Source organism: Syngnathus scovelli, chromosome 12, assembly GCF_024217435.2.
Source record: "Syngnathus scovelli strain Florida chromosome 12, RoL_Ssco_1.2, whole genome shotgun sequence".
Taxonomy (NCBI): domain Eukaryota; kingdom Metazoa; phylum Chordata; class Actinopteri; order Syngnathiformes; family Syngnathidae; genus Syngnathus; species Syngnathus scovelli.
The window spans coordinates 864,062-887,010 of record NC_090858.1 but is presented as its reverse complement, the minus strand read 5'-3'; the positions used below and the strand labels follow the sequence as shown (position 1 = coordinate 887,010).

At 41.0% G+C, this 22,949-nt stretch overlaps 1 protein-coding gene across 2 annotated transcripts; it reads left to right on the top strand.

Annotated features, from left to right (window-relative positions):
* The first annotated feature begins 1,294 nt into the window (after nucleotides 1-1,294).
* On the top strand, nucleotides 1,295-21,868 carry LOC125978677 (gamma-aminobutyric acid receptor subunit pi). Of its 2 annotated transcripts, XM_049736233.2 has the most exons (10): nucleotides 1,295-1,542; nucleotides 5,330-5,422; nucleotides 12,558-12,670; nucleotides 13,410-13,477; nucleotides 14,748-14,965; nucleotides 16,202-16,284; nucleotides 17,841-17,978; nucleotides 18,207-18,359; nucleotides 18,811-19,001; nucleotides 19,197-21,868. In XM_049736233.2, exons 2-10 carry the CDS (start codon nucleotides 5,370-5,372, stop codon nucleotides 19,560-19,562), a joined length of 1,383 nt encoding a protein of 460 aa, XP_049592190.1. In that variant the 5' UTR covers nucleotides 1,295-1,542; nucleotides 5,330-5,369; the 3' UTR covers nucleotides 19,563-21,868. The 2 variants fall into 2 exon arrangements, with proteins under 2 accessions (XP_049592190.1, XP_068508738.1); XM_068652637.1 differs by lacking the exons at nucleotides 1,295-1,542; nucleotides 5,330-5,422 and adding an exon at nucleotides 7,784-7,882.
* The last annotated feature ends 1,081 nt before the right edge of the window (nucleotides 21,869-22,949 follow it).

Sequence of the window (22,949 nt, the reverse complement as noted above, 5' to 3'; positions counted from 1 at the left end):
GGTCGCTCTTCTTCGGTGGTGCTATTGACCTTTTTTTCTGTTTTCTTTAAGGCAAATGTTAACTATCTGGCATGATAAAAATGCCATGTGTTAATGTCATAAACAAAGGCGAAGGTCAAGAAGGTGACATGAAAATTCACTCTTCACAAAAAATGTCTTCACAACACCTTTTAGTTTTTTATAATTTAATCGAAGTGAAAGTTTATTAGGAATGAACACTCAAAGAAAAATATTGCTAAGAGTGACGATGACTGTAAAGTGCCTACCAAATTAAAAATAAAAACGTTAAATCTGCATGTTACGTGCGGCCCGTGTGCACACATTCGACCTTTTGCAAGTCTCTGTACCTCAAGGCAACTTGAATGCAAATGAGTGAAGAGTTGCAGAGGGGTGAAATAAATATTTATATTACATAATCCCAGCACTCCTTTTCAAATCAACTTTTGCTACACCTTGTTCATATCTTTCATTCGTTGCCAAATATGTAGTAGGCCTACATATGGCATTATTCTATTTTCCTTACATAATACCCCCCCCTCCTTCACAATTCAGTGACAGGTCAGAGGTCAGCTACAGAGCAGCTTCCCTGAAGGTGGAAGCTTATTCAACATCCTGGCCAACAAAGGGGCAAGCAAACGCTCCCCCACATGAATGGTGGCACTTTGGCACTATTCCTGCCTTATCAAGTGAGCTTCAACAATTGTAGCCAGCGCACTTGAGCTAACATAGGAACAGCACAGCTGCATGAGTGTGAGTGACCTTCATCCACCCCTCTGGACATGTTGATGTCTTCTAGGTGCATCTTGGAAGAAAACAAGGTGAGGTTGCAGGAAAAATGTTAAACCTCATCCTGAGTCTTGGAATATTTTGCTGATTTTTTTTTTTCTGAAAGCAGACTGTTCCCAACGTGGTCGATTAGAAAGCATAATAGCCTGCAGGTGCTGCTTCCAAGCGTTAAATTTGCACTGACAGGATTACTGTCACTTGATTTCTTCAAAGAACCAAAATAGACGACACGGCGTGCATGTTGGCTGTCGATACCCATTTTATTCAGGCTACAATTAGAGTTCATTTAGCTGATGGGAACCCTTGTGAGTGCATGGAACTAATATTATTTCTTGTCATTTGATCAGGACATGCGTGTGTTTCTTTTCTTTTTCTTCTTTTGATTTTTTTTTTTCCAACCCACAGAGCGCAGCAAGGAAGGACAACGTCCAGTGGTCGTCAACAAATCAGATTTGAGATTTCATTTATTGGGAAGTCGACTCCACATCTGCTGGCATGCGCGGTGTGCGTCATTGCGCAGAAGCACATCCAGTCAGCCAGTCAGCCAGCCAGCCAGCCAGCCAGCCAGCCCATAAGTGATATGGCAATGTGCTGAGTGAGCACAAGGGGTTCTTCTGTCCTCTTCACGTGAGCAGCAGGTGTCGAAGTATAACTGCAAGGACGCAGACAAGAAGGGAATCTCTGCCATTGCGGATGGCACAAGTCACTAATCAAGGATGCGCTAATATGTGACATCGCAGCGACGGGCACTTTCAGGTACATTTCCTCTTTTACCCCGCGCAAAATTGGTGCTATAACTTCGTGAGTGTAATCTTTTCTCCTCTCATTTCGGTGGTATTATTTTTCTTCATTCTATTTTCGTGCGCCGCTTTTCTCTTCAGCGCGCTGATGCGCATCGGCAGGCATCAGAAGTCTGCTGAGGAAACGCAACTTTGAAGGATGCGAGCGATTTTTAAAACTTCATTTATAGTGAAATAGTCGTCTGTAATCAGGAGCGTATGCCTCAGGTTTAATTGGTTGAATTATTTCTCTCCCGTATATGCAAATTTCTTGGTGTCAAATGTGAATGAAGACGGAGGGGAGGGTTTTTTATTTAATCTTGTGTTTCTTCATCGTTTATTGATTTCTTTGGCTTTGGACTCAGAAGAAATAAAATGTTCCATCTGGGATAGGGTTAGATTTAAGCAACCTTTAACACAAGTTGAAGGTCAGGCAGGGATGAAGCCTCAATGTGCTCAATGCTGCAATCTCTGACATACAGTAGTAGTCTGAAATATATTGTTATTTGAACAAGAATACAAACAAATTGATTTGTTGATCTATACTGTCTGTAGGTTCAATGATACATAAAATAATTTATAGAAATTCAGCTGTAATGACAAAATGTAAAGCAATAATGCAGAAAATCTCTCTAATATCCCGTGAAAAGCATTATAATGCGATTCTCTAAGGTCTCCTCTAATTTCACAAAGTATTTGTCGTCTAACGCTCCTATTGCCTTTCATCTTTGGACCAAAGCCAGATTGCAAAGCATACTTAATTGGTGGAGTTTTTGGTGCTAAAGTGCCAGCTGCCAGCGTTCACATCTCACAATGCAGGCCAACCATTACAAACCGCCACTGGAGGGTAGAGGAATGTGATTTACATAAATAGAGTTGTGTGGCAAATGAAAGTGTTATCATCACTACTCCAGAGCTGCAAGTGCTGTTGTGTTTCCTTCTTTTAGATGGAGGGAGGGCACTTGGAACAAATTAACACATTGTTGACAGGAATGAAAAATAAGTTTACAATGTATTGATCTGATCAAAGAGCACACTAAGACGATAATCGCCTGACAAGAGAACTCACTCAGACCAAGAAAGGACCAAGACGTATCACAGTAAAGGCAAAAGAGTGAAAATAAATAATTAAAAAAAGTCTCTTTCCTTTTCATTTGATTTCAAATTACTAGATTATAATCGAGATTATCCCCTAACCTGCCTGTTGACTGTCGTCTTGACCTAAACTTTTCAAATGATAAATGGGGAGCTCCGAATCACAACAAGCACGTTGGTGATGTCATCAGGCAGAGACCATATATAGCATTCACTTTCAGACACTTGCATGCAGTGAAATCATCATGTAGGACACTGCAGCTTTGTTTGAAGTAGAGCTGCATGCATCACAAGGGGCATAAATCCGTCTGGTATTGTCCAGTTCAACAATGTCAAAGTGTCCAGATTCTTCTTCAGAGAAAAAGGTCTCCCTGGGGGGCTTTCGTTTTCAAGGATTACGTGTCAAAGAAATGTGTCCAGAGTTTAGATATGGGGATGCTGAGAAGCTTTAAAAAAATACATAAAAAGTCCCTTTTGATTAAGGGTGAGTGCAATGCATCATCCTTTGTCAGTAGTTGGAAGCAAATGCAAAGAGGGTAACAAAAACGGTTTAATTCAGTCTTTGTGGAATTGAGCTACACACACATCATGTTGCCAGTCTCCACATATGTCCTATAGGATTTGACTCTGGCACTCCACTATAGACCAAGTGGTGAATCATGCCTGCATGAAATTCTGTCTTCATTAGACCAGCTAATCTTGTTTCTCATCGTCTGCGTCTTTGGTTGTTGGTTGCCAGACTGATTACGGCGTGCATGCATTTGGCATTGTGGCGTGGCTTCAGTCGAATCCCAAATTGGTGAAGCACAGCCATTATTTCATCATTTGTACTCAGATCCATTTAACACACCCACTCGGGGATTCATTTGGAACTTGCAAATGACAGTAACTGAGTGATGGATCATATTTTGAGGCCAGATGTGACTCATATATATATATATCTATGACAAAGGAATATGAATGACTCAATTCTGCCTGACATATATTTTTATATTTCTTTATGCCCTTTTCAAGTCTGCTTTAAATCAAAATGCCCACAGATGATATGCCTCATTTTGGAAGACTCCCACTCTTAAAACACCAGCATACTTGAAAATGAGCAGATGCGGGTTTGTCGTTTGTCACGGATAACATGTTCCCATGGCTAATTAATTTTGTTTTGCCAAATATTGATTTGAAACTATGTGTCAGGCTTTGTAAAGGTTTCTCCAAAGTTAATGTCACTCTCTCCCACACTATTTGACTATTTACAGTGAGGGAAATTGAGCCTCCGCCACATTGATTTTTGCAGCCACTGCGATGCAACTCTGGGGAAACTCGCTCACAGTTGAGCGCATACCTCACGCACTTGAAGGAAATATATCATAATTTAATAATTCATTCATTTTCAATGGTTGTGTTGCTTAAAAAAAATCCATCCCTTTTTTCAAATTGGTGTCACCTCCTTCCGTCAATTATTCTCAGCCACGCCTGGCATGGATCAGAACCTTGGACAGTTCTCCTTCTCTGGTCCTGCCCCTCCCGTCCTGTTTTAGTTGCCCGCACCTGCTGCTCATTACGACACCTGCTGCCGGCTCATTGACTCTGTTACTTAAACCTTGCAAAGCCATTAGTCCGGCTTGCTACCTGTCTGTCTGATACCTGTATGCTAGCTGTCGCTTGTCCGACCTCTTAATTCCGTTCTCCTACCTGTGTTGCTCCCTCTTATTTAGCTTTCCAACTCTATAAAGATCCGTGTTGCACATGGTAATTAATTATGGTTCAATTCATAGTTTGGTCTGTAACGTGTCGGAAAACAGGCACTAATATCGATCATTGTTTTTCCAAGTGAAAGTCGACGTTTCATTTTGATTCAAAGCAATAATGATTAGTAAGAGAGAAATTGAGTTTTGAAAAAAGAGAGACTGCTTCACACAACACAACAGAGAGACCTCTTGCTTGAGTTATTTCACAATTCACCAAAACATACGTATTGTTCATTGAAGACTCTACCTTGTTTTTTGATATGGATGCGAGCGTAAATGTTTTTGTTTAATAGTACATGTAACCTGCGTCGGCTTGCGTTCAACATGAAGTAGCGTGTCAATGAATTTGCATTCGACAGCAGTCTGTTCAAGCGGTGAACGTGCAAGTCTCAGAAGTCTTTCTGATGACTTTCATCTTCGACTTCTGAGAGATGACAAAAACAAAGAGCCCCACTTTGGTGGAAACTGTGCTGCTCATTTTTGCTTTTCAACCAAGTATCTAGCTGTGGCTTTGAAGCGCGCAGTCTTCACAAGGAAAAGTCATTAACAAGATGTCATTATGCTGTATAGAGAATATCTCAAGGGCATGTCACCATCGTCTCTCACTGCTGTGCAAGGTACAGTCATGAGGCTTTTTGAGGTCATCAGCCAGCCAGAGGCCATTCCCTTCTTTCACAAGTGCTGCTAAATGACTATTTGACAGTATTTTGAGCAATTGGCAAGGCTGTCTGTGATGCCTGGCATCTGAATTTGTTTTGAAGATCTTCAAGTGTGTTGTTAAGCACAAACGCTTTCTTGCATCATTTTATTTTTTCGATGCGGAAAAGGGTATTCATTTTAAAGGCAACACAATCCATCAAGTCTTGCGTCACGGTAACTTCCATGCAATTATCTGTTGTGTTTTTGTTTGTTTTTTTATTCCAGATCCCAGACTCCACTCAGCCTCTTCGCTTCCTCTGCAGCCATGGGTCCATTTGTATCTGCGGGGAACCTGTTCTCTGTGCTCCTCATTAGCAGGTACAAAAGAAGGAACACAATCACTGGAATTTGGGGATCTTAGCTTGAAAGACAATGGGCTGTATTTTTATTGCATTAAAAGTGGCGTGCCCATTTGTTTGAGAGTTTGTCAGGCAACGTCATGCTGCGGACAATAAGAAGGCGCTTTGCGCTCTACCTGCACTGGGCATAAAAATATACTAACCCAATTAGTGCATGTCAGATTTGAATCTGTGACACTATTGGCGAGAAGAGGAGAGCATATCATTTGTGTGTGAAGGCTCCCTCCACATTGACAATCAGCTGCAGTTTTCAGAGCGTGAACATTCAAATTCCATTAACGCTTTCATGATACTGTTGAGCACACCTGATTAGATAGCAGCACGGGTCTCATGGGGCTGATGAGATATTTTGCGCCACATTTGTCACTTCTCAGGAAAACATCGTTGTCGGAGTGTTCACTCGGAGCTCATCCAAGAGCAGCTAAAGATTCCACAATCAATTGTTCTGTCACTACTCCCATTTGAATCATTTTGACTTTTTGAAACAGATCATTTCAAATGACTTTTCTTTGAGGCCGTACCTTATTACAGTTGAAGTCATTGTTTGATTTAAAGACCCTGGAGACCTAATGGACAGTACTATGCAATTCATCAGCAAACCCATGTTGGTCTTGGGATCAAGAGGCTGGACAGCTTTCGTGCTATTAGGAATGATACGTTTCCATCTACCAGTGGAATACAGATGTATCTACAAGCATTTTACAAACACACGCCGACTTAGCTGTGCATGGATGGATGGATCTATGGTTTGACGATACTATTTATTGCTGATGCAATGCAGAACGAATCCTCTTTGGCATATTCATCAGTCTTAATTGTCGGTCCCCTCCTTATCTGGAACAATATCTTCCCTCTGTTGGGAGTTATTTTAATCTTCCAAAGTGATTAGTCTTGGTTTCTCTCTTCCATTATATTAAAAGCTTCAAACCACAGGGTTCTTTGTGTTCTCGTTTGCTGAATGAACTAGTATAGGTAGAAAATGTTCTGGATGTGGATTTGGTTTTCTTCACGGCAGAGGAGCCTGAAAGATTGCTAACAAAATAAAGAAAATAAAAATGGAAATGAAGGCGCGCCATGGTATAACGTAATCCATTTGAAGGCCTGCGGTGCTATTGCTTCTTTATTAAAGAACATTTTCGACACGATCCAGCTATTAAAAGCTTAAATAAGATCTAAGGCCCATATTAATTAATTAAAATTGACACTACAAAGTATTTTCATGGAACTGATTATCTTGGCCAAAGCAGCAGTTTTTTAGAGTTGTAGCATTAATTGCACCCTGGAGCTCAATGATACTGCGATGCAAGCTTAGTTTGAGGTAAATACATAATTAATACAATTGCTGCCAGTGATAGCTTTGCTAAGGATGCTCCCTGCTGCATCCTGTTTTGCTTTGTTACAGTTGTTAGTTTAGTCACAGCGTACGCAGATCCTTAACATAAGATATTTCTTTTTAGCGAAATGCCTAAATCCACTGGCCATAAATATTAAACACATTGATAGAGTTTTCATGGAATTAAAAATGCATTTCCTAGCTGTGGATGCCTTTGATAATGCACAGTGTCAAAAAGAGAGTTTGTTGAAGATGGCGTGAAGACATTTTCAACGCAATCCTGCTGAATTTAAAAGACTAGATTTGAAAAAAAGTGCTGTCAATTACCATTGAGGGAGCTCCTGTTACAGAACGCTAAGCTGAGACATATGACTGGTTCAGTGCCAGAACGTTCTCCACCCTCACCTGATTTCTTATCACTGCATGAGTCGGTTTTCCGCCCTTGGAGAAATTCTCTCTGAAATCATGGCAACAACGATGAGACTTGAGAATATCATCCGCATTGCACCATGGCTTGCTACAATCGGAGGTCAGTGCAGAGTTTGCTGATTTGCTCACGCGCAAAGATGGCTGACCGAAGGCAATGTCCTAGAGCATTACTTGGGCCGTTAGGAATGAAATACAAGTGATCTGGTCAGCGCAAAAGCAAAGCAGTTGATGGAAAGCTTTGAGAGGAAGTTTAGCAAGTTCCTACACAGGTGGCAGCATTTCAATCTTTGAGCTTCAAACCAGTTTACATTCAGCTCACATTGCAGAAGTCCTGCTATTCCGGCTTGGTGCCTCAGCAGGTGTTGAGGATACAGCCGCATAGAAGTGATGCTCTGAAATGGAATGGAAGATCCCAGGGATGGTCAGTTGGTGGCCCTTTACCACAATAGGAGCAGTTTTCATAAAATATAATGAAAGTGGCAAACAGCAATATTTTATTATACTATGGACAGGATCAGAATGGACAGCCAGCCAGCCAGCCAGCCAGCCAGCCAGCAAAGCACCAGAATGGAGCCCGATCAGGAGACTATGCCAACAGCAATTGATCACACAGTGGCGTACTCTCAGACCAGTGTCTTTGTGTAACTACGTTAAAAGGTGAGCAGGAGTTTGAATCTATAAACATCTGACACAAAAGGCAATTTCTGGCTCCAGTACTCCTTATAATATGCCATAGCAGACACAATGAATTACACTCATCAAAACATAATGTGTTTAATTACACAGAAAGTCATATGTGACTGGCCATTTTCTCGATTTGACTGTCCACACAGAAAAATGCACTTTCGCACTCCTCAAGTTTGAAGTGTTTTGTCAGATTAAATGAGGTTATTGAGCAGTCCCGCATAAAAGCACGACTGGATGCGCGTTAGTAAGAAAAAACAGAGCACAGTTTAATATTTTTTCCATTTTTATACAAAACATGACCTGCCATTCAAAACTGTTCATTAGCCCCAGAATGAGCGCGTTCACGAAAACCTTCACAAAGCAAAAATGTGCAAAATTTAATTATGAAACAGTTCATGAACTCTGTCCAAATTATGAACAAGTTCATGAACTTTGGTTCTAGTCCCGAATCCTTCGCAGTCTCTCTTGTTATCACATGAGACAAATTCTCCAATGATCTTATACAGCAGCGGCGGCAGCAGCTTTGAGAAGCAGTTAAGTGTTAGGGAGATGCAGGGAACCATTAATGCTGTCCCCTGGGGACGCCTGTCATCTTTTGTTAACAATGGCGGGAGCCGCTATACAAACAAGCAACAGATAGAGCGAGGGGCCTCACGCTGCACACATGGCTGTATTTATGCCACTGTCGTTTTGCTCTCAGTTGCACCTTGATACTATCGAAGTATATACAACTCCCACGCGTGCACACTCCAACCGCGAATGGCCAGTGAAGCAACTTTCATTGTCCACTGTGATGAGATTTTGTTTATTGGCATCTTGAAGCTGGTGAGTTAAAATTCATAAATTACCTGCATCACATTCAAAGCCTCATTGTTCAACACTTGGGAAATAAGAAGCCTCTTGTAGAGTAGTCAAATGTGGTATGCGTATTCAAATAGTACTCCATCCAAATAGACAAAGCAGCGCTACACTTTTTTGATGCATGACACTATTTTTTAAAATGTACTATTGTTCTAAAATAAATAATTTCAATGTAAACTAAGGACATTTTAGATCAATAACTCATTTTAATTAAACAAGCAGGTCTTACAGCCGTGTTTTTAATTCAGTTACAAGTATGGAAGAAAATGCATACATTATGGTAATATGACTTGCGGGTTTAATAAATCTAGTGTTAAAAAAATCCCATGAAAATGTATTAGTGAATCCCTTGTGAGTCAGAGTTTTGGGAGTAACAACAAACTTTGCCGGAACGGTATCCCTGCCAGCACTGAAATGCTTCAGAATGCATTAAAAAAAAAAAAATAAAAAAAAAGAAATCGCTCCCTGTGCAATATGCACATGGGATTTCTGTACAACAAAAGCCATGCTTTGGATGCTGGAGTGAGATAATGACATGAATCAATGAAGGAAGTGTGGGAAGCCGCTACGACTCGTGCATATTGCTGAGTGGGAGGACGCATGAAAGGAAAGACGGGGAGGGGAGTAGGAAATCCATGGAGAGCATTACTCAGTTCACTGCGGGGGAGGCTATGCTCATCTAAATTAATGTGTTATGAAATGCGCGAGAGCCGCCTGGACTGATGCTTCCTTTGAATTGAATGAAGATTGGGAAAGATGAGTGTGTGTGTGTGTGTGTGTGTGTTTGGGAGGTCTTTCCAGAGGTTATGTCATGAAACCGTATCTGAAAAGGCAAATTCTGCCACAGGGTGTGAGACCTTCATTCCAAGGCACCTCTGTATAGCTATGTCTGAAGTGATTCATACAACGTAGCTTTCAAGATGTAGCCACGGTCATCTTAGTATTGCCTTTAGGGCCCTGAATGTATAGAGAGATAGCTGAAGGACGTCCAGTGGTCGCAAGTTACTCCAGCTTCTACTGTCACATTCTGCACGTGGCAGTAGAGGTCAAGGACCTTCAAGGAGGAAATACATTCTTCAAGTGATACACTCCAATTATACTGAGATCTTGTTCAGCTAATCTATTGATCTCATTTAGTATGTAGCAATCAAAATAAATACGTTAAGTCTAATGAATTGTTCTTCAGGAGAAAGTGGTGAGCAGCCCATTCATGTGCTTTTCGCTTTTTTGTCCTTGTGTGTGTGTTTTTGCACATTGATTGGTGGCTACTTGATTCACGGCGCTGCCATTATTTGTGTTTCCTTATTGATCGGCACCGACGAGTCACATAGAAAAGAATCAATCCGTTTTCCATACCATTTGTCCTGTACACAATCACAAGGGTGCTGCTGCTGCTTCTGCCTGAGTGTTTCCTAACTTACTTTGCAACAATTGTTCCTTACTATGACTCTCGAGAATTTTCTGAAAAATGTAGAAGCTTGACAAAATCCCCTTTACATAACAGTACGTTATGTGCAGCAATGCTGACATGTCTGCAGTATCTTTTCCCCAGCTAGCAGTGGACATATCTAGCACCATCTGTTCTCCCAGCTAGTGAGTGATGTACGGAATGTGTAGTTTTGATCATGTTGAGCAGTCGTACTCATAGGATCTGTGATGAGCTGCTATTTTAGATGCATATATTACACAGGGTGGTTTTCTTTCTTTCTTTCTTTCTTTCTTTCTTTCTTTCTTTCTTTCTTTCTTTCTTTCTTTCTTTCTTTTAGGCTGAGTCTTAAGTAAGGATTGTTGTCTGCATGGCATCAGCCCCCTGAGCTCTGTTGTGGGCACTCAGTGTGTCATCTTATTATTCTTGATAGGCAGCCCAGTGGGCAGGTGTGTCAGGTCTGGCAGATTCCACCCAGGGAAAATGTGCTCTCTGAAGACTTTGCTTTCAAATGCAGTTCAAAAATAGAATTCAAATGGAATAGAAGCATAGCACCTATAGCTGCGATGATAAAAATGATGATAATCATGAAAATGTGTTCAATGAATAGATTTGTACAATGATTCAGAGGGCTTGATGCACGCTCTTTTCTTTATGTTTATCCACCAAAATAGATCAAATAAATTAAAAGTCTGTCTATCTGTCTGTGTGCGTGCGTGCATGTTTTTGGACAAAGAATCCACTCATGCACTTGGCAAGCATAATTGTGAATGATAATTTGGTAGGCCAGAGGCAGAGCGCTGTCACCGGCATCACTAACATGGCTTTGGCATCCAAGACTGTTGCCGACTGAAACAACAGGCTGCAAGCCATGTGCAGCGTAGCAACAGGGTGCTGGGAGCAACTTACCAGCTGTCTCCACTTATTTGACACAGTCAGGTGCTCTGAAAGCTGAACTTCACTTTCATTGGTGAGGATGCTTGTCAGCTTCAGCACCAGTTCCACTTGGATGCCACATGGGGCTTTTACAAGTAGGACAAGCACCAGGCAGATTTTCACAAGATCCGTACGTGTTGTTTATTGCATCGTTATGATTTTCCAAATCTAAATGACGCAAATTGCTTTTTATCCATAACTGAGTGGTTATGCGTCGTTAAAAGGTATTTGATGTTAATTAAGGATTTATCCATGGCTTTGATATGCTGTATTGCAAATGTGGAGCCCTATTAACAGTGGCTTTCTGACTCACCCGACAAGGTTTGTGCAGCAAAGCTTAGCGTATAAAATGTTACTGCTCACAGTAGACTGGTGAAACATCATTAGCATGGTGCCACAGATGTAAAATGACTCGGTTCAGGGAAAAAAAAGACATATCATTTGCTCTCTGTAGTTCATTTAATTTTCAACTACTGTACTGCACTACTGCATTTATATCCCAATTTTCTTTATATGCAGTATATTTGATTATTTGCATTCAACTGGTGCTTCTCAATGATTCACCTCTAGGAAGAAGAACATTTGTTGTACCCAAACACCCCAACTATACAGTAAATAGTGTTATTTGTCTATAAATTACACCTCTGCATAACATTGTTTGCCTTAACAGTAAAGAAAGCAAGAACGTAGCATAGCACATCGACAAGAGGTTTTAGTTTGGATCTGGTTTTCTTCTCATCCTTGTTAGATCCACCTACGTGGAAAAGACAAAGCTCATGTTGAGACTTCCTCAACTGTGTGCTATTGTCAAATAGAGGAAGTCCCCCGCAGAATAATGTGTGCGCTCTCCAAGGAGACTTGTCTCCAATTCTCAACAGTGTATTTTTTACGCTGGTGCCATCATATTTCTGCTGTGACAAATTTCGCTGTTGTGGAATAGTGAGCGATGGGAATGAGGAGGAAGAACCAGTTCTGTCTCTTCTGCTCCAGTGTTATATGTGCCCGTAAGAGCTTCTATATTCTCCAGTTCCCAGTTTCTATGCAAACACACAATTAAGCGAAAGATTGGGCAAGTGGGAAGAATCGTATCATAATTACAAGCTATATAATTGTCTTCCCACACTCCCAAGGAGCCTTTCGGGATAGCAAAATATATTGAACACCACCAATTAAAATGCGAGCAAGTGCGGATAGCATAAAATATGATAAGTGACTCCAATATAATTAAACAACCTTTCATGTAAGCTGCATGTTTATTTTGAATGGAAAATCCCATTTCTCTCAATTTCATGCCTCCCTCAGCAAGTGTTTTACCAGAACGAAATGGATACTCCACAGTATCAGAGAATGTACCTGGTAAATATGTGTGTGTGTGTGCAGATTTTCTTTTCTCACAGTTTGCCTTCTTTTCATCCTCCTCAGGTTGCTCGAAAGCTCCATGCTCAATGCAGAAATGAAGGAAGGTGAAATTTTGCCTCCAACCATTCAAAAGCTGATGAAAGGCTATAACAAGTACCTGAGGCCTTTCTTTGACAGTAAGGAAATTGCATCCACATGCAGCACTGACCTTTTGACAGTGAGGATGAGCCTACCGTATACTGATTCCGTCCGCGATTGTGTGAGATTTGTCATATCAAAACTCTTCAATGCTATTTGTGGGGCGCAGTCAAAAATAGTTGACAATCATCCTTTAATTCCATGTCATTTTAGTCAAAGACTCAAATACACTCAACAAATGAAATGAGTTTGCTTCAAGTGTATCAGTATGCTTGTAGCAAGGTCAAAATCTTAAGAAGGCTACAAAAACAGTTGGCTTTTTGCTGTGCCCAAGAGAAAAGTGGACTTAAGCCATCATAACTCTCCATGGTGGGGATGGATGAAAATGTGTAGTATTATACGTATGATTGACAGGAATATTTACTAAAATGATTCTTCATCAGCATAGCTATTAATCCACATTTGTATCAAATTTTGGCTGTTAGCCCTTTGTTTGTTTTTTCTGGAAGAGCCTCATTAAACTTGATTATAACAAGGAATAATGAAGAAACACATTAGAGCAAAGATGTTTCTAATTGGCATGTAACTGTTAACAAAGCATAGTTGATGATGCCATTAAATATTAGGGCTTATGAGTGTTCCCTGATCACCACTTGACTATTCAACACAATGCATCATTGAACTCTTGATGACATGACCTACTGTGTAATCCCACAATCCCCCTGGACATATTGCATCTATTATTTACTTCTTCTATTTTTTTTTTCTTTTTTCTAGATGGTCCTGTAACTGTTGGTATGAGCTTGGACATTGCTAGTATTGACACCATTTCAGAGATCAATATGGTAAGAGTGTTTTTTTCTGCCTGGTCTTGACTGTGAACTTTTTTGTGCAACAGAATGTCACCAAAAATTAAGTTATCGTATCTGTTCTAAGAAGCGGAGTGATGTCCACCCAGGACAGAACTAACTTAGTCCAACTCCTGTTTGTTATAAGTCCTTCCAAGATTGGTTCTCAGAGTTTGGCGTACATCCAACAAATGTCACAAACACAGAGCATGCCAGTCCACGACTTGGGAAATCCTCCAAGATCAGCCACCCACACATGAAACAGATGTTTTGGTCTCTGAAGCATTCCACACTTCTTACATTGCACTAAGCAAGTTTGGCTTGCTTTGTGATTCAATTTCTGCCAGTGCTCAGTATCTTTGAATGGCCAATATAGGCGCAAACCACAGTCAACAACTTGATCAAATCAATACAGCAGATGTGTACTTCAATGGGAGATAGGTATATATAGCGCAAGCAAGATACAGATACATACAGTATTCATGTACGTATACTAACGCAGTAAAGCAAATATTTCTCTGAAGGCCATTTCTTTTCAGGGAATTTATTATCTTTATGATCTCATTGCACGCGCTTACTTTAAACCTTTGTGGCCGTACACACGTTTCCACGAATCATCCAATGGGAATATCAATCGTCGTCCAGATGTCGGTAACGCAATTTATCCGTGTTCTGTAATTGTTGCCACTGTGTATCTGACCTTTAAAAATGAAACTGACTCATCATAGCCTTCAATTAATAGAGTAAATGTGACAATGTGTCACACCTCGTCGGGTTTGCTGTCCTGCCTGCTGTCAAGCCCTTCAGAAGCCACGCAAATGATCCCGTTTCACTCATGAATGGAAAACAATTACCTGAGCATTTGCTCTTTCTTACTCACGTTAGCAGCACGCCTTTGATGGACAATGAACAAACGCAGTCGGAAGCTCCAAGGTCATTAACACCTATCAAAAGAACAAGACTTGCAGTATGGCCGCACGCGCAGCGACACACCATTGCTGACGCACCCCCCCCGCTGTGTTCTCTCAAACGTAGAAGCTAACTTGCTGACTTGATGCAACGTGCCGCATTTCAATTGCTTTAGGCGTACAACAGCTCAGGGACGTGATGCCACCAATATCCAACGGTGCAAAAAACAAAAACGCCCTCTAACTACACAGGAATGTCATAGTTAGCGAAATCAGTGCTTATCTGTCAGCATATTTTGGACATGGCCGGTTAAATCGTCCATTAGCTTTGTTCTAACCTTTTGACTTCAATCTCGTAGGACTACACAGCCACCATATTCCTTCGGCAGCGCTGGACGGACGAGCGATTGGTGTTTGAAGGCAACAAGAGCCTGAGCCTTGACGGACGGCTTGTGGAGCTCCTCTGGGTCCCTGATACCTTCATCGTGGACTCCAAGAAGTCTTTCCTTCATGACATCACTGTGGAGAACCGATTGATTCGCATCTTTCCAAATGGGACCGTCCTTTATGCGCTGAGGTCAGATCATGAACGCAACTCAGTTTATTGGTTGTCGGGTGTGTTCTCTGCTTTACTAAATAATGAAATGTCATCAGGGGGATGGAGAAAGAATTGGCATATGGCTTGACTACATAATTGCAGAACAGGGAGTCAATACTGCTACCAATGGATGGAAGCACAGTGATTTGTCGAGTGGCAAAAGAGAGAAACATTCCGATGGGATACCTCTCCACTCTTGTTAACGGCAGTTTTGCAACTAGCAGAGAATAAATGAACGCCAAAATCTTGTTGTGGTAAAATTGAATAGGGTAGTACCACTCAATTCAGTCTGCAGGACCACATCTCTATGGATGGCATACTACTGGGAGGAGTTTGTTGTGTTGCCAACATGTGCATTGTTATTTTTTTAATGGATTTCATTTGCTATGAGTGCTCTAAATGTCCTTGGTCCACTGAGACCAAAATGTTAAGCGAGATGGTGTTTGGAGAGCTTGGCTAGTCGGAGTGAAACTAGACTAAAAACACCATCAGAAGAGAAATGGCTACCGGGAGGAATTGGGGCTGAGAAAAGAGATGGGAAGAAATGAGAAATGTGAGGCTTTCGTAAATGTTTCAGTGCTCGCCTTAGGGATAACATGAGAAAGCACTGAGATGTACATACAGTCAAGTAGTTGAGAGGAGAGATTTCATGAAGCAATGTCAAGGGGATTTTCACAAATCATGATTTAAATATCCATTAGAGTTAAGGTTGATTTGGGCAATTGAACTGGGTTCAGAATGAACAGCTATTAATTGCATCACGGTTTAAGGATTTGTGCAGAGCCCAAAAAGCAGTAACACAAAACTAATCATGAATCTCCAAGAAGGACCGTATGTATCTACGCACTTGCCTCTTCATCGCAGTAATTATTGCTGCATGCTGTGCAATGCGTACACCTTCGTATAAAAAGAATGATATAACGTCACTTCGAATATATACTTCATCTTGCATCACTTTTCATGTTCTCACGTTATGCGTGTTTGATGGTGGCATCAGCTTGTTCGTCCGACTTGTGGCATTACGGCCAAAGTAAAAAGACACAACTGAGCAATTTAATGACATCGTTAAACACAGGAGACTCCGCCCACCCATCCTCTCCAAAAAGACTGCAAACACAGATGAAAAAAAGCAGAGTGTGTCTGTATATCTGAATGGATTGAAAAAACATTGCCATCTGGTATTCTCAAATGAATTGCTACATTTATGTCCCGCAGAATTACCACCACTGTGGCCTGTAACATGGATTTGACCAAGTATCCCATGGACAAGCAAACCTGCACACTACAACTGGAGAGCTGTAAGAACCTCATGTTTCTCTTTCGCCAAGTTCACCAAGTGTTTTAAGAACAGCAACCCAAGAATTCTCGCTAAATTTCAAGAAGGTTGACGACCCCTGGTCTTTTTTTTTCCCCTCTCCCACAAATCATTTCATATGTATCGGGAAGGCAGCAGGAGCATCTTTGTAACGAAATCATGTTATGAAAAGACCATGATTTGAGAAACAAACAATCCCCTGTGCGCTTTTTGCCACCCTCGGTGATCCGCCGTCACTGCTGATCTGCTGCCTTTTAAATGACAGTCAGCCATGGAGGCTTAGCCCATTCTGGTCCCTGCCAAAAGCCAAACAAGCCATCATGCCAAAATGAAGGGGCTGCAATCCCCCTTAACTGACACAACGACATCCCGAGGTTGGCGCTGAAAGGATGATGGCTCCCTCCTCCGCTGTCTCAATAATTCCCAGCTAAATATCTGCCTGCACCTTTGCCACTGTCTTTCACTTTTGCTTGAAGTTTCACTTTGATCTTCTGGCTCCCTTTACTGACATCTCCCTCTCACTTTCTTTTGCCCTAATTCTCCTCTGTTTTGCATATCTCCCAGTGTGAAGATGTAGTCAAAGATTAATTTCTTCTCAAATTATACAAAAAATCACTTGACAGCAGGGTACGGCGCTGCGGCGGCGGCGGAGCATTCTGTGGTAAAATATTTAGCAGCAATGTTTGAACAGATATGTCAGATATGACGGTTACATTTGGTAACCATTTGATCCTGACTTGTGTGCTATTTGACATTTCAGGCACATCCATTGTACAGTAGAGTTCTTCAGTCATGCTCAGGGAAATAGATCTTGAACTTTTGCTCTTAGTGTGTGGGGCTTCTCTTCTCAATTATTTAGAGTATCAATAATACATTAAATAATACATGGAGGGATGACGAGTCATTAAAAAGTGAACTAGAAAAACATTATAGCACTGAGTCTTTCTTTTTCCCCATCTCTTGCACCCTCTGGTGAAAAATGTGTGAAGCACACCAATGAGGTTCTTGACAATAACATATCTTTGCATTTCTGTAAACAATTCTTATCGGTCTTGACCTTTATTACTGTGAAAATATTCCATTTGCACTGTGGCTGACAATATTTCAAAGCTTTGTGTGATGTTCCCCATTTCAGGTGTTGTGATGAAAGCAGAATTATTTGAATGTTGAATCAAGGCCAACACGTGCGCGACGTTTACATTCCTTGTGCTCTTGTATAAGAGGGATTTTATGCCAAGTCGATCTTGTAATCCCTTAATAACCTAATAGTGTGTGCAGCACAGTTAATTCGCTAAGGTGTCCTCAGTAGTGGTGCATTTTGCTTTAGTGACATTCTGTCTTGTATTAATAGCAGCTTTCCTGTGTGACACGAGGAGAATAGCTTGATGCAGAAAGTGCACATCCACTTGACCAGAACAATATCCTAGTGTGCTTATTTCGGTTTAAAGGAAGTCATTCATTATAAGTGCCGTCCGTGTCTCTTGTCAAATTCATTTTGTGAAAAAAAGTTTCACTTTCATCCGTTTCTTTGTTCCATAGGGGGTTACAATATCAATGATGTCATGTTCTACTGGACCAGAGGAAATGAGTCTGTCAGTGGCCTAGACACTCTTCAACTTGCTCAATATACAGTGGAAGACCACTACACTTCTGTGTCAGAGGCTATCTATGAAACTGGTGAGTATAACGGCAAAACTTGAAAGATCCCAACAGGAATGAAATGATTACATATACAAAAGTGTTTGTTGCTATTTATTTGATGCTACTTCATTTTGTTTTGTTTGTTTGCGTGCTTATTTCGGCCCGTACATTTCATTTCACGGACTGTTATCACATGACTTGCAAAACGTTTTTGTATATAGGCTCCATTTAGCATTTGAGCTTCTCCATGGTTTTGTCTGAAAGGTCACTACCCCAAGCTGGTCTTCCACTTTGAGCTAAAGAGGAGCATCCTGTACTTCATCCTGGAGACATACGTTCCATCAAGCCTGTTGGTGGTCCTCTCTTGGGTCTCCTTCTGGATTTCCCTGTCCTCTGTCCCAGCTCGAATTTGTATCGGTACGTAGCAGTCGCAAAGAGCGAAGCTTTCAGATCTCGAGCTTGAATTATGGATGAAGAAAGTACACCCTTTTTCAATTATAAGCATAGATGACTGTAACTTTCTCTTCGAATGATGTACAGTGTCACATTGCATTTTACACAATGCAAACAAACATTATTTAACAGTGGCGTGAAACAAAGTCTGTTTCCATAGCAGTTAAAACATTCGGATGGTAAACAATGTTTTTTTGAATTTGTAATTAATCCTTCATTCATTCTTACAAATGACAGAGTAGTGCTTATTCACAGCCTAGATTAGGGACAATCTCATCATTACCGTACTTTGCAATTGAGTTTACCGAGCTAGCTTTAATGCCCGCTTTCCCGGAAAATCCTCTTCAAATTTTTATGACCCTGTTTTAAATGAAAAATGAAAAAGAATGTGCACTGCGTATGTCTTCCATGCCAGGAGTGACAACAGTGCTGACAATGACCACTCTGATGATGGGAGCTCGCACGTCGCTCCCCAACGCCAACTGTTTCATCAAGGCCATTGACGTGTACTTAGGAATCTGCTTCAGCTTTATCTTTGGAGCCCTCATCGAGTATGCTGTGGCTCATTTCTGCACCCTCACTTACAGTGACTCGCACATGCTCATGGTGAGATCCTCCTCTTCTTATTCTGTCCTGCTGTTGAATCTCTTTGCTCACTGACTGGAAAATCTTTGTGGATTCTTTCCTCTGGATTTTTAAAAAATGGTATCTATTATTTATTCAGAACCTCAGAGGAAGTCAAGTCCCAAATATTCTGGTTCCTTGCGCAGCTAACATTGTCATTTGACATTTGCTCCGCAGTACGGCCACCAAATGCATAACTTTGACGACGAAATGAACGGCATCGTCACCACCATCTCCAGCCACTCTGACAGGACCAAGAGACGCAAGGAACCCGACGCAGGTCCCGCAGCCGCTCCCGCCTCCACCGAGCTGGCGGTCGACCCATCCAGCACGACAGGCAGCGAGCCCAAGCCTGAGGCTTCCCCTCCAGAACCCCCCAACCGCTGTCTGGTGGTTCTGTCCATCCTTCGTAAACTTCTCAGTTTCATAAGCTGCTGTCACATAGAAAATCCACACTACATAGACAACTACTCAAGAGTCACTTTCCCCCTCTCATTTGTTCTCGTTAATCTTCTTTACTGGACGTATTATTTGTACTTTTAGTAGTTAGACAGGAAGTTGATTTGACTGTCCGTCCAATAAGTGTGACTTAGGTGTGGTTCTGAGGTGAGATTTTACTGTATTTCTAAGCAGCAACATAATGATGAAGATAATGATACAAGAATGTTTTTTTCTGTGCAGAACAAAAGTGTTTTAATTCAACACCTGTGTTTTTGCCTACGCAATGCTGACAAGTGAGGCCCGATACGCAGAAAAGCTTGATGTGAAATAAGTTGCTTGGTGGCTAATTCATAGAAGATGGCGCTGCAATTTTTGATTGGATGTCCGGCGGTGCTGTGAAAGGCTGAAAGGACAGTTGGCTTTTTCCCGATAATATTTTCGGATCCTTTTCTGCCTGAAGGTTCACATCTTGAATAAAACTAGGCCAAACGGATGGACTGTGGCAGAAACAAAAAGAAAGCAGATGTGTTTTAAAAACTTGCACAGTATGGGAGAAAATTCACTTCCAGCAAATAGCACTAAATGTCTTTATTTATTTTTCTTTAATACACAAAAACTCAAAACTACCTGAAAGACAGGAGATGAAGACATCATTTGATTCGTTTGCTATTAATAGTTCGCATCACTACCAAATCAGTCGTTCATAATTCACATGACTCAACCTCGTTTAGAGAAAAGCGTTTTGTTATAGTGGAGTGGAAACCGTTCCTTCTTCCTTAGATAGCAGACCATTTGTTTCACGCTGGAATAATGAAGATGTCTACATTTCCTTATCAGCTCCAGTAACTACCCATGGCTGCTCGTCTGACTTTAATATTATCAGTTGTTGGCATAAGTTAGGGCTGGAATAACTTTCTGTTTTGGTTCAGTCCTACTTGTTATTTATTGTTTGAATATCTTGTCATTACCCACAAAGCAAGTTCCTATGGAATTCCCTGGGCAATTTAGGAGGCTGCTGTACACTCAAGCATAGAAATACTCAACATGACGTAAGCTATTTTTTCTAACTGAGGCCCCCATCGGGTGTTTTCCGATTTTTACGGTAATTCAATGAAAAAATCCTGGCTCCCCTAATGAGCGAGGCATGCTTACTCCCACCAGTCGAGAAAAAAACGAAAGGTCGAGGTTTAGGAAAAGTAGAAAGACACAATGGAAGAGATGCAACGTAGTAACATTTTCTTAATCAAGGACAAGAACATTTCAGCAAAACATTCAGCTCAAATTTATTGTAGCTGAATTTGATTTGGCTGAGTGTTTGAATGACATAGCACAACCTTGACTTGACGTACAATCTGCTTATACAGTCTTTTGCTGAGGAAGCATCATTTTTGGTAGCTGATTATTTAAACCAAAGATTATAATCCGATTTCAAAGTGCATTTTCAAATGTGAATACGATAGCGGCATGCTGTTAGTCTGCAGTGACAACAGGACAAAGCTGCATGTTCATTTGTTGTTGTTGTTGTTGTGTTCAGTACTGCTGTAACATGCGCTCACTACTGGGATGAGTTGCAAGTTTCTTCAAATCATGAACTTTGCATCCAACTGAATGCATTGCCTTGAGAAACTATTTCAGCTGCATTGTTTTACTGTTTTAAATGGACGGGCGGGGTTTGCCCTCCTTCTCCGATGATAAGTGTAACAATTTCATTTCTAACTTTTGTTCTGCGTGCATGCCTATAACTTTATTTATATACTTTCATCTACTTTGCTTGGTTTACTCGGGTTAGATATGATGGTGAAAAAAAAAATGGATGAAAAAAGTCAAACCTGTCAGCTCTTCTGGGTTCTTTTCTCATCTTCACCCTCAGAAGTGTTCCGATATTGGACTGAGCTGTGTCCTGTGGAAGCAGGCAAGCGCTGGGAGATTAAAATGATTCACATGAATCATTTAACAATATAAACGGCACCTTTCTCTTACAATGGACAGTTATCTTGTGAAAAGGATGGGGAATGAATTCTTATATATCGAGCCAAAGTGACAGAAGAGAAACTACAGAGGATTCTTTGCTTTGTCATAATAAAAATGACAGAAGGTTAGATAAGTGTTTCTTTTTTTTTAGCATGGCTCTATAGCTGCAACTCATTCACTTGGTTTCAAGGACCACTCAAAGACAAAAAATGCCAGGAGATGACGATGGAGCACAAATCAAAATGGGCACACTTCTCAGAGACGGACTAACCCGTTTTCCTTACATGTTCTAGAACTTGTCAAATAATACCTCACGGTGATGTTGACGACCAACCTCGGACGTCTTGGTGTAAATTGTATTTTTACTGTCGCTCGACAATGATCTCGATATTGTTCTGCTGTATCATTTGTAAATAAATTCCGCCATTGTGCATGTTTACTGTAAAGAAATAGATGAGAGCAATAAAATAGTTTGTGTGGATGGAAGAAATGGATGTTACAGGAACATATAAGTTCATTCAGTAGGCTTGATTTCAATGTCATGATCTTCAAAGCCCAATTTGCCCTCATACCAGGATGGTTCAACCCATACTGTGTCACTTAATGCTTTGACAACTAATGAATTCATTAACTTTTGACTGATTTTGACAGAAATGCTGAAAAGAGGTTGAGAAGCACGTACTGCTCTAAGCAACCACCAGATGACGCCGTGGAATAATATTTCATAAATGCTCAAACGTGCCGCAGTGCATCTGCAGCATGCAATGCAGTAAGTAACGCGCTGCACATCTGGGGAGCTATACGAGCATTTTTATTGGCAATACAGCAGTCTTGTTTGAAAATAATCTGGGTGGTGGGCTTGTTTGCCAGTGCTTATATGAAACACACAGCTGGGGGTCAGCATGGGAGGGGACACATTCACTCAGAACATATTTGATGATAAAAAATGCTATCATCAAATATGTTCTGAGTGAGCGTACATGAATATGTACCAAGATACAAGTTTGCCACAAAATGCAAACTGCTCTCTCTCTCTCTCTCTCTCTCTCTCTCTCTCTCTCTCTCTCTCTCTCTCTCTCTCTCTCTCTCTCTCTCTCTCTCTCTCTCTCTCTCTCTCTCTCTCGCTCTCTCTCTGCATGAATAATTATTTTTCCTTTGTTAACCAACACAACAATATTAATATTAATAAGGGTGGTACCACTCTGATTCATGGAACCTCAGGCTAATGTTTTTGTTATTCAGCCAACACAACTTTTTTTTTTTTTTTTTTTAAAGTACACTGGGATAATGAAGTCAAAGCTCAAACTTTTTGATTATGAACTGGCACAAAACCTAAGGTGCGTTGGCTAGAGGTCAAGTCTTTCATTCAAGTCTCAACTTTATCCCGTGATGGGTAGGGATAAGCCAAGTACAAAATAAATACAATGTGGCAAGATGTAAACGATAAACTGAGTGCCAGTAACTAAGTTGCGCATAAACGGAGTCAAAGGTCTCCTACACGCCGCTACAGCTGTCACA

Coding starts and splice junctions, on each gene's coding strand:
- LOC125978677 (XM_049736233.2), top strand. CDS start 5,370: ATGGGTCCATTTGTATCTGCGGGGAACCTGTTCTCTGTGCTCCTCATT. Junction 13,478..14,747: donor CCATTTCAGAGATCAATATG/GTAAGAGTGTTT, acceptor TCAATCTCGTAG/GACTACACAGCCACCATATT. Junction 16,285..17,840: donor CACACTACAACTGGAGAGCT/GTAAGAACCTCA, acceptor TTTGTTCCATAG/GGGGTTACAATATCAATGAT.